The sequence below is a fragment of the Borostomias antarcticus genome (assembly GCF_949987555.1).
Source record: "Borostomias antarcticus genome assembly, chromosome: 15".
NCBI classification, from domain to species: domain Eukaryota; kingdom Metazoa; phylum Chordata; class Actinopteri; order Stomiiformes; family Stomiidae; genus Borostomias; species Borostomias antarcticus.
The window spans coordinates 19,166,181-19,177,595 of NC_140248.1; the positions used below are offsets into that span (position 1 = coordinate 19,166,181).

The following is an 11,415-nucleotide window of genomic DNA, read 5'->3' on the forward strand; positions in this document are numbered from 1 at the left end:
AGCAGGGTTACAGAACAGAGCAGGGTTACAGAACAGAGCAGGGTTACAGAGCAGAGCAGGGTTACAGAACAGAGCAGAGCAGGGTTACAGAGCAGAGCAGGGTTACAGAGCAGAGCAGGGTTACAGAGCAGCGCCGGGACGTTCCGGACCTCGCCCGTCTCATCTCTCATAGCGCCCCCGGCAGGCCCGAACCTTAACCCGAATTCTGGCCCTGGTCCTGTGGTCTGGGTTCCACTGCCAGAGTTACCAGAACAGGACCAGCCCCCAGACAGGCAGCTGTACCCTCAGACTAGACCGCCCCCACACACGGGTCTGACCGTGGGCTCTCTCACTCTCTCTCTGTCCCTCTCACTGTCTCGCTCTCTGTCTATCTCTCAGTCTCTCTCTCTGTCTCTCTCTCTGTCTCTCTCTCCGTCTCTCTCTCCGTCTCTCTCTCCGTCTATCTCTCTGTCTATCTCTCTGTCTATCTCTCTGTCTATCTCTCTGTCTATCTCTCTGTCTATCTCTCTGTCTATCTCTCTGTCTATCTCTCTGTCTATCTCTCTGTCTATCTCTCTGTCTATCTCTCTGTCTATCTCTCTGTCTATCTCTCTGTCTATCTCTCTGTCTATCTCTCTGTCTCTCTCTCTGTCTCTCTCTCTGTCTCTCTCTCTGTCTCTCTCTCTGTCTCTGTCTCTCTCTCTCTCTGTCTCTCTCTCTCTCTGTCTCTCTCTCTCTCTGTCTCTCTCAGTCCGTCTCTCTCAGTCTCAGTCTCTCTCTCTGTCTCAGTCTCTCTCTCTCCCTCCCTCCCTCCCTCCCTCCCTCCCTCCCTCCCTCCCTCCCTCCCTCCCTCCCTCCCTCCCTCCCTCCCTCAGGGAGGGGCAGCAGACCCACCTGATTCGCTGGCTCTCTTCAGGCAGGAGAGGGCGGCGCTGATCCTGGCGCACTCCTCCGAGCTGGACCCCAGCCTCCTCATGGTCTCCCGCACCTGAGCGCCCGGCATCTGCAGCAAGGCGTCCAGGGACAGCGTGGCCGGCACCGCCTGCACAGGGGGACGAGTCAGAGACCAGGAGATGGTCAGCGGAGTCAGAGACCAGGAGATGGTCAGAGGAGTCAGAGACCAGAAGATGGTCAGAGGAGTCAGAGACCAGGAGATGGTCAGAGGAGTCAGAGACCAGGAGATGGTCAGCAGAGTCAGAGACCAGGAGATGGTCAGCGGAGTCAGAGACCAGGAGATGGTCAGAGGAGTCAGAGACCAGAAGATGGTCAGAGGAGTCAGAGACCAGGAGATGGTCAGAGGAGTCAGAGACCAGGAGATGGTCAGCAGAGTCAGAGACCAGGAGATGGTCAGAGGAGTCAGACCAGGAGATGGTCAAAGGAGTCAGAGACCAGGAGATGGTCAGAGGAGTCAGAGACCAGGAGACGGTCAGCGGAGTCAGAGACCAGGAGATGGTCAGAGGAGTCAGAGACCAGGAGATGGTCAGAGGAGTCAGAGACCAGGAGATGGTCAGAGGAGTCAGAGACCAGGAGACGGTCAGCGGAGTCAGAGACCAGGAGACGGTCAGCGGAGTCAGAGACCAGGAGATGGTCAGCGGAGTCAGAGACCAGGAGATGGTCAGCAGAGTCAGAGACCAGGAGATGGTCAGAGGAGTCAGAGACCAGGAGATGGTCAGAGGAGTCAGAAACCAGGAGATGGTCAGCAGAGTCAGAGACCAGGAGATGGTCAGAGGAGTCAGAGACCAGGAGATGGTCAGCAGAGTCAGAGACCAGGAGATGGTCAGAGGAGTCAGAGACCAGGAGATGGTCAGCAGTCAGAGACCAGGAGATGGTCAGAGGAGTCAGAGACCAGGAGATGGTCAGAGTCAGAGACCAGGAGATGGTCAGAGGAGTCAGAGACCAGGAGATGGTCAGAGGAGTCAGACCAGGAGATGGTCAGCGGAGTCAGAGACCAGGAGATGGTCAGCGGAGTCAGAGACCAGGAGATGGTCAGAGGAGTCAGAGACCAGGAGATGGTCAGCGGAGTCAGAGACCAGGAGGTGGTCAGCGGAGTCAGAGACCAGGAGGTGGTCAGCGGAGTCAGAGACCAGGAGATGGTCAGCAGAGTCAGAGACCAGGAGATGGTCAGAGGAGTCAGAGACCAGGAGATGGTCAGAGGAGTCAGAGACCAGGAGATGGTCAGCGGAGTCAGAGACCAGGAGATGGTCAGAGGAGTCAGAGACCAGGAGATGGTCAGAGTCAGAGACCAGGAGATGGTCAGAGGAGTCAGAGACCAGGAGATGGTCAGAGGAGTCAGAGACCAGGAGATGGTCAGAGGAGTCAGAGACCAGGAGATGGTCAGCGGAGTCAGAGACCAGGAGATGGTCAGAGGAGTCAGAGACCAGGAGATGGTCAGAGTCAGAGACCAGGAGATGGTCAGAGGAGTCAGAGACCAGGAGATGGTCAGAGGAGTCAGAGACCAGGAGATGGTCAGAGGAGTCAGAGACCAGGAGATGGTCAGAGGAGTCAGAGACCAGGAGATGGTCAGAGACCAGGAGATGGTCAGCAGAGTCAGAGACCAGGAGATGGTCAGCGGAGTCACGCGCTCCTATATCATCCTACCATTTAATGGATAGATGCCTCATTGATCGATACCTCATTGATCCCCAGGGGCACATTGTTAATTGATCCCCAACCGCTGAAATCGGAAAGGGGGGTATTTTAAAATGGTCTCTGTCCATTCGTGCGTGTGCGTGCGTCACACGAGACGTACCAGAGCGCACCACTAGGGGGGCTAGCCACTGTTCATTTATCGCATTGCCAATACATATTGTTTGTTCACAAAAACACTATACTCCACTCATGCTCCCATGCTCCAGCTTCATTGCTGGTCTGGTCCTTGTTCTAGGCCCTGCATTTTAGGATTCTCATTCTCAATCTCAGGATTCAGGTTACTGTAGAGCATGGGTTCCCAAACTCCATCAATGTGGGCCTCCCCTCTGATAACAGTGACACACCTGCGCCCCCCCCCAATCCACCAAATTTGTCCATTTTGCAAGGCAGCGTTAGCTAGCCCATTACGTGTAAGTTAGCTCGTTGGCACCTGCTAATAGTTAACGATATGACGTTTTCACACAATACATTCATGGGGGGAGGCTCTCTCTGCACTATCCACAAATTTAGTACACATCTCTCCCATTATTTATTTCGATCTTCTGACCTTTAAAATCACGTTTCATTCATAAAAACCAGACATTTTAAAATGACATGTTTAGAATAACATGTTTTTCCTTTTTTTTCTAACCATCCCTCCGCGCCTCCCCTGAATTTCTTTGGGGCCCCCCAGGGGAGGCCCGCCTCACAGTTTGGGAATGCCTGCTGTAGAGGTTAGGTGCATTGTGGGTACAGTGATAATCAGTTATAGTTGTCATATTCCGAAAGATAGATTATTAGATGCTTCCCGTTTCGGTAGTTTGATAATGTTAGATTAATGTAGTGTATGGCTAGGTCAAGCATGTAGGGTATCCAACTGTCATGCTGTTTGTCATGCCTGTCTGGGTCATTTGCTTAACAGGAAGTGACTTGTCTCTGCCGCAGCTCTGCCCCAAAAAAGCTGGCAGCGCTGGCAGTTGAATTCCAGTGGTGTGTGAAGGCAGTGTTCTGGACCTGCCCACTGCAAGATTCAAGACAATATGACAACTGTGCTTACTGTGTCTAACGAATTGTCTGTTTACTCCCAGTAGACTGGTGTTGATAATACCAGAGAGGAGCGCTTGCAGAAACCTACCCGCTCATCTGACCACTGCATGACCGGCAGATTAAAACGGCAAACGAATGCGAACTTCTCCTCACACTTGCTTCCTCTGCTTCAATGTCCAGTATACGATGATGGAAGATGGGGGCCTATTCAACGCTAGCCGCAAACTCTCCAAACATCGAAAACATCTAGAGAGCAACATGCCCCGCAAGCCACCCCCAGCAGTGTCCATGGGGGGCCGGGCTGGACCGGAGCAGAGGGTCACGCGAAACGGGACCAAGCCCCCTGGAGAGGCTCCCGGATTATGGGCCAGCCAGGCGGCGACATGAGGCGGACACAGGCAACGCGAAACAATGAGCGTCTTTCAACAAACGCGGCGACGTTGGGCTGAAAATAGAGTGTTTTGATTGCATTAGCAGGGGATTGGCCAGCGGGAGGGGGCAGAGCAGCCTCTCTGGGGCTGGGAGGAGGCCAGCCTCTCTGGGGCTGGGAGAGAGCAGCCTCTCTGGGGCTGGGAGGAGGTCAGCCTCTCTGGGGCTGGGAGAGAGTAGCAGCCTCTCTGGGGCAGGGAGGAGGCCAGCCGCTCGGGACTGCTTCAGTCCCACAGCTCTGGATGTCCTATACCTCCTTCCATTGCCTCCTTCCGTGCCTCCTTCCATGCCTCCTTCCATGCCTCCTTCCATGCCTCCTTCCATTGCCTCCTTCCGTGCCTCCTTCCATGCCTCCTTCCACCCCCCCCATGATGAAGCCACAGCTGATGTCCCGGCCCCCGCGTCTCAAACTACTCCTGCTCCGGGACGGCCCTCCTAATCCTAGCCAGGGGAGAACGCGCACCCTCAAACTAACCCAGCCTCACACATGATCACATTAGCTAGCTCGTTCCAGACGTGTACAGGATGACTGGAGGTCAGGAGTAGAGGCCCACTGGAAGCCATAGATTCAAGATCCGTTTTATTGGCCATGTATATGGTTCACACGTACTAGGAATTAGACTGGGGTAATGGCATACGCTGATGCAGACGACATAGGACAGGGTGCAGGACAGGACAGGGCAAATGTATTACAAAAAACTGTTCAAATAAAAAAATACACCTACACTCAGCTCAATATCACCATTAATGTACATGATAATTTGCTCAGTCAGCTACAGTATTGTGAGCACTACTTCAAATCTACCCCGAAACAGAGACAAAGCAGAGCATTGAGAGAGTTCAATAGTTCATACCGTTCATGCAGTATTAGCACAGAAATTCTTTGGAGGTCATTTCTTATCTGCCCCTCTTACTCCGAATCTCTAAAAAAGCGTGCGTGCTGCCATGGAGGAGAAGATGGAGGCGCAGTGTTTAACAACGCCAGGACTTGTTCGTCCGGACTGCACCGTTGTCCCCGCGTCCCACCTACACGCTACCCAGCCTGGTTAAGCGTGTGCCGTGGTCGTCCCCGCCCACGGTGAAGGCTGGTTGTGTTTTCGGTGGCGTGTGTTAGTCCGTTAGTCTGTTCCGTCACCAGGATCAGGCAAAAACTACTAGACAGATTTTCATGAAACTTGGTGGGGTGGTGTGACACGGGCCAAGGAAGAACCCATTCCTCATCAGAATCACAGAGTGGGTCCACAAATTAGATAGACCAGACCAGCACATACAGTACCAGTCAAAAGTGTGAACATACTTTAACTTTTGACTGGTACTGTACACATACGGGTACTTCGCAAACTTTAATTCATCCATGGATAGTTAGCTTCTAGCTATAACGCAATCGATAGCATGGGGAAGATTGACTCAGCTAGCTAGCTAGCTAGCTATTTTGGTATTAGGACCAAAATAATTTAATCGTGGCATGATGGCGAAGATCAACTGCTTTGAATTAGCCGTTAGATTACTGCTGTCGGTCCTGTCATATCTTTCTAGCTAACTAGGTAGCTGAAATACCTCAGAGAGCAGAGCTGCAGAGCACCCATTCAGCCAACCCCAGCTGATGCACCACCACCACTATATTTTTGACATTTGTCGCCTCCAAGTACCGGTACCCGAATGTCACTGCACATGCTGACGACATGCATCGCGGGCGGGGGTCTGCGCTCGCCAAGTGCCCTTCCAAGTTTCTACAGGACCTGAATTCAACAGCACTTCCCTCTGCGAGTCCCTGAAGAAAAAACACACAACCAGGAGCGCACAGGAGAAGCGCCGTGTCATTGTCGGTGTGGGTGACATCCTTCCAGAGGCTGTCCAGACACACTCTATCCTTCTAACAGGCCTCAGCCTGGCTTAGCTCAACCCACAGACAGTCCAGAGGGGAGCTCCCACAGCTGGGTTGCATGTACTCATTTTCTAGTTCACCACTGCCGCTCCACTCTCTAGAGACAAAAGCAAGTGTCCCCAAAGCATAACACACACACGCACTCACGCGCACGCGCACACACACGCACACACACACCCAACTGACAGTGAAAAGCACTCAAATTCCACCCCATTTCAGATGAAACATGATCATAATATCACGCAAGTCAAGAGGGTGGAGTTGTGGTTGGTTTTCTGGAAAGGATGCGGATCTGCCCCCCCCAGCGATGCCGTGTGCATTCCATTCAAAAACGTTCACAGCGTGGAAAAGAGCTTGACTCTGCGTCCACCATCGAGAGGAATCCACTTCCTGTCCTCTCCAAGTCACACTGCTAGAGAGCGCTGCCTTCCCCAGTCCCTGACTCCTTCCTTCCTTCCCTCCCTTCCTCCCTCTCTTCCTCCCTCCCTGCCCCCTCCCCTCCCCCATTGCTGGCACAGCACTGCCACCCGCCTGATAGGGAGCCAGAAGCAGGGGGATTGCGGAGGGGGGGGTCAGAGGTCAGGGGGACATGCGCCCAGAAGCCTAACAGATAGCACAGGGGGCCCCCAGTTTCCCAGCGACTGACGATGCGAGCCGTGCGGCTGGCTGGTCAGGCATGACCCTTGCTCAGAGAACGCGGGGCTCTATCTCTATGTGGGCGGAGCCTGGAGGAGACGCAGCACCCCCCCCCAAAAAAAAACCCTCTCCTGACCACGTAGACTAGAATCAACTCTGAACCCCTCCAAACAACAATGATCACCGTCTCAAAAACGCTGAAGAAAGGGCTTTTAAGAGCAACAGAAACACTAAAACATGCTCTGGTCAATGCTTTAATACACTAGACAAAAAAAACGACCTTCCTGAAAAAGCGAATGTTTAGTTTGTTTGTAGAAAATCGTTTTCTCACTGTACTAACGTTGTGTGCTTCATCCATCTAATGTATAGGAGCTGGCTCACACAGTTGGAAAGCTTCCAGGAGTGTCGACGCAACAAGGCTTTTTTTTGCATCACTTCCAATTAAGTCCATAAGATGCACACAAACCAGCAAGAAGCTCTCAGCTTGATCTCCACAGACCGGCTGGTTATGTAACGTTGTGAAAGCTTTGCCTGCTTACTTAAAGGAGTACTAAAGTGAAAATGCATATTTAGCCCTGTTTTAAGGTTACTTATGATCATATACAATGGTTCAGATCAAAACGTTGACAAAACTAGCACTTTTGAGAAAGTCTGAATTGCTCTACCACCGTTTTGGTCATACAATGGATGTGGGTGGGCACTGTGAAAAATCATTCAAAAAACATGTTAAAATCTCAATTTCAAAGACAAGAAACTCACCGAGGTGTTAGTTGGCATTCTGACATATAATTCGCCATAAAGTAAGATTCTAGTTCATCTGGAAAGGCTTTTTTAAATATTAAGCATAGAACTATTTAGTCGTAGCACATACGTGTGTAAACTTCCACAAACTAGGTAGCTTAGCAACATAAACAATAACAATAGCTACCGTAAGTAGTTCTGCTTCCTGAATCCCCTCTGCGGATTGATCTACATATCTACAACAGTCGCATCAATACAAGTCAATGGATTTCAAAAAATTATCAATAAAACCCTACAGGATTCATACTTTGCGGCGAATTTGATGTCAGAACACCAACGGACACCAATTACCCCCTCGGTGAGCTTCTTGTCTTTGAAATCGAGAGTTTAACATGTTTTTGAAAGATTTTTCAAGGTGCCCACCCACATCCATTGTATGACCAAAACGGTGGTAGAGCAATTATCAGACTTTCTCAAAAGTGCTAGTTTTGTCAACGTTTTGATCTGAACCATTGTATATGATCATAAGTAACCTTAAAACAGGGCTAAACATGCATTTTCCCTTTACTACTCCTTTAATGAACACAAAGAGACAGGCTCCACTGTTGGCTAGGGTGAGGACCCTCAAACATCAGGCAGTACTGGTGGATTCTGGGCCAGCAGTGCCTTCCCAGTTCACACTGTGAGTGAAGTGGAAACCAGCTCTGATGTTCAGCACTGGCAGACTGGATATCGAACTCTGTCTGGGACAACACTGTTTCCAGAGTCATGTCAGCATGTGTGATCTGAGGTATGATGGAAGCAGCCGTGGATTCGACCCGGCGCTGATCTGGGTTCTGACATCCAGAGAGTTCACAGCTCAGAGTCAGAGAGTCCAGTGTCTGGTCACTGCTCCCCTGACCACTGCCTACCCAACCCTACCCTGACCAGTACCTACCCAACCCTATCCTCCCCTTACCACTACCTACCCAACCCTACCCTACCCACTACCTACGCAACCCTACCCTGACCACTACCTACCCAACCCTACCCTCCCCTGACCACTACCTACCCAACCCTACCCTATCCACTACCTATTCAAGCCTACCCTGACCACTACCTACCCTACCCTCCCCTTACCACTACCTACCCAACCCTACCCTATCCACTATCTACCCAACCCTACCCACTACCTATTCAACCCTACCCTGACCACTACCTACCCAACCCTACCCTATCCACTACCTACCCAACCCTACCCACTACCTATTCAACCCTACCCTGACCACTACCTACCCAACCCTACCCTTACCACTCAACGCTCCCCTTACCACTACCTACCCAACCCTTACCACTTACCTACCCAACGCTCCCCTTAGCACTACCTACCCAACCCTTACCACTTACCTACCCAACGCTCCCCTTAGCACTACCTACCCAACCCTTACCACAACCTACCCAACGCTACCCTTACCACTACCTACCCAACGATCCCCTTACCACTACCTACCCAACCCTACCCTTACCACAACCTACCCAACGCTGCCATTAGTACTACCTACCTAACCCTACCCTTACCACTACCTACCCAACGCTACCCTTACCACTACCTACCCAACGATCCCCTTACCACTACCTACCCAACGATCCCCTTACCACTACCTACCCAACGCTCCCCTTACCACTACCTACCCAACGCTGCCATTAGTACTACCTACCTAACCCTACCCTTACCACTACCTCAACGCTCCCCTTACTACTACCTACCCAACCTACCCTTACTATACCTACCCAACGCTCCCCTTACCACTACCTACCCAACCCTACCCTTAACACTACCTACCCAACCCTACCCTCACCACTACCTAACCAACAGGGTAGGACAGGGCAGGGAAGGGAAGGGAAGGGCAGGGCAGGGCAGGGCAGGGCAGGGCAGGGCAGGGCAGGGCAGGGCAGGGCAGGACAGGACAGGACAGGACAGGACAGGACAGGGCAGGGCAGGAGAGGAGAGGAGAGGTTGTCGTAAGGAGCTCCTTTCTATCCTCTTTTCAGTCTGGCACAGAGTCATCTCTGTAATACATGAGCACCCAGGAGCAGAGAGGCCTTCTTGGTTTGCGCTTTACAAATCAAGTACACCGCTTCTGTCCAAACTGTCTGACATCTGTAACTGCTGATTGCAACAGAGTGATATCATTTCTTCACACACCAAATTAACACAATGTATTTCACTGCATTACAAATACACGCGCACGCACGCACGCACGCGCGCGCACGCACACGCACGCACACACACACCTCAATGAGCTCTGGTCGCAGGTTGATGGTCCGTAGCCAGTCTTTCAGCTGTGGGTAGCTGTCCAAGGCCTGGGGCCGCTCAGTCTCTGGCACTTTCTGCTTACACTGCAGCTGCTTACAGATGTACTTCATCAGCTTCACCTGCAGAGGGCAACAGAGCAACAACAGAGGGGAGGGGCAGGTCAGGGAGGAGGAGATTGGGCACAGTGAGCAGCGGTTCCCATTGAAAATTAGAGAACATCCTTGATCCAAGTTCGTCATGCTATACAGTCATCTGCATTTGTATGTTTTTTTCTCACAACAAAAGAGTCAATGATTTAAAGAGAGCAAGACGTTTAACTTCAGCTCCGTCTTTGCTGCCAACACTGCAGGTTTAGCAAAGAAACTACTAGACAAGGACACCAAAGAGAGGCCTCTCTATGTCAAAATCAACATGGCTGTCTTGACTGTGTGGCCGGTGGTGGAACAGTGATGCAGCTCAGGGCATCCTCACTGCACACACACATTCCTTCTGGAACCTTCTCTCAGACTTGAGGAGAGGCTAATCTAACACAGAAATTATTCCAATCACACAAACGCACATTTCTCCATTCTTCTAATGTGGCACTCTTCCTCCCTCCGTGGTCTAACCAGGGCAGACATCTCACAGGATGTGTGTGTGTGTGTGTGTGTGTAACCCTCTCTCATTTCTTTTTGCCGTTGCTTCCAGCAAGCAGGGGCTGTCAAATGGATATAAATAGCTGTTATTACATGGAGGGGAACAGCCAGGCTGGCCTTCTCATGAGGGCATCTGCACCGCTGGCATGGCAACCGAGTGTCATTGGAACACTGCAGCCGCTGTGGGCGGGGCCAGGATGATGTCAGAGTCCAGGAAGACGCAAAGTTCACGGCGGGGCCGGCAGACGGTGGCCCCGCCTCTCCCCTCCCCACCCCTCCCCAACGGAGCGCGTGCATCAGCAGGCCTGCGTTGGTCTACGGTTTGGGGTTGTTGTTTTTTTTGGTGTTTTTTTTTGCGAAACACGGTGTACATCCGTCTCCCCTGGGAGCGACGGGACCGCAGCGTGGTGGCGGCTCGGCCGGTGGGGATGCAGAAAACGGGGGAGGGGAGAGAGGGAGAGAAGGAGAGAGAAGGACAGGGGGAGAGAGGGAGGAGGGAGTGTTGACGGGTGTTTCGCTGGTGTCCGGGGGCAACACGGGCATGCCCCGTTACCAGCCGGTCATCCTTTTCCCTCTCAAACACACACATGCACGCAACACACACACACGCACGCAACACACACACACGCACGCCCCTGTGTCTGCTGATCAACCTGTTTAATGAGTGAAACCTCAGTGGCGGCAGCTAGTCTCAGGGAGGCGGAAAGTCCATGTCATCCTACGCACACGCACGCACGCACGCACGCACCCACACAGACAGACAGACAGACAGAAGGGCGGGGTCCATGCCCGCGGCTGCTCTCAAATCGCACCTGCTACGCGACGTGACCCGGAAGTGATCAAACGAGGCTAGCACCCTAACCCTAACCACCTGAACCTCACCGCGGCCCGGCGACACCGGTCGCAGCGACCCGTCCGGTCTACTCTGGACTGCGGCGCCCGACGATTAGATGACTGAAACTCAAACTCCTCTAGAAACGTTACAAAGGACACTCCTGGCCCCGCCCCTTTGCCCCCCCCAGGCCACTATCGGGTGCGGTGGTCCTGTAAGTGCGCTCTCTCGACCAATCCCGCGGTGTTAGTTTGCAGTGGGCCGGCTCTGCGTGGCACTGGCGCTCTGCGGTGTTGTGTGTCTCCTT

At 52.5% G+C, this 11,415-nt stretch overlaps 1 protein-coding gene across 1 annotated transcript in view; it reads right to left on the reverse strand.

Moving 5' to 3' along the window:
* ksr1a (kinase suppressor of ras 1a) overlaps positions 1-11,415 on the reverse strand; it is a gene marked incomplete at both ends in the record, with an annotated part of 32,809 nt that overhangs the window by 13,441 nt on the left and 7,953 nt on the right. Inside the window, 2 exons of the mRNA XM_084450173.1 lie at positions 874-1,021; positions 9,620-9,760. Of these exons, the coding sequence (XP_084306299.1) occupies positions 874-1,021; positions 9,620-9,760 (289 nt within the window). The remainder of the gene's footprint in view (positions 1-873; positions 1,022-9,619; positions 9,761-11,415) is intronic.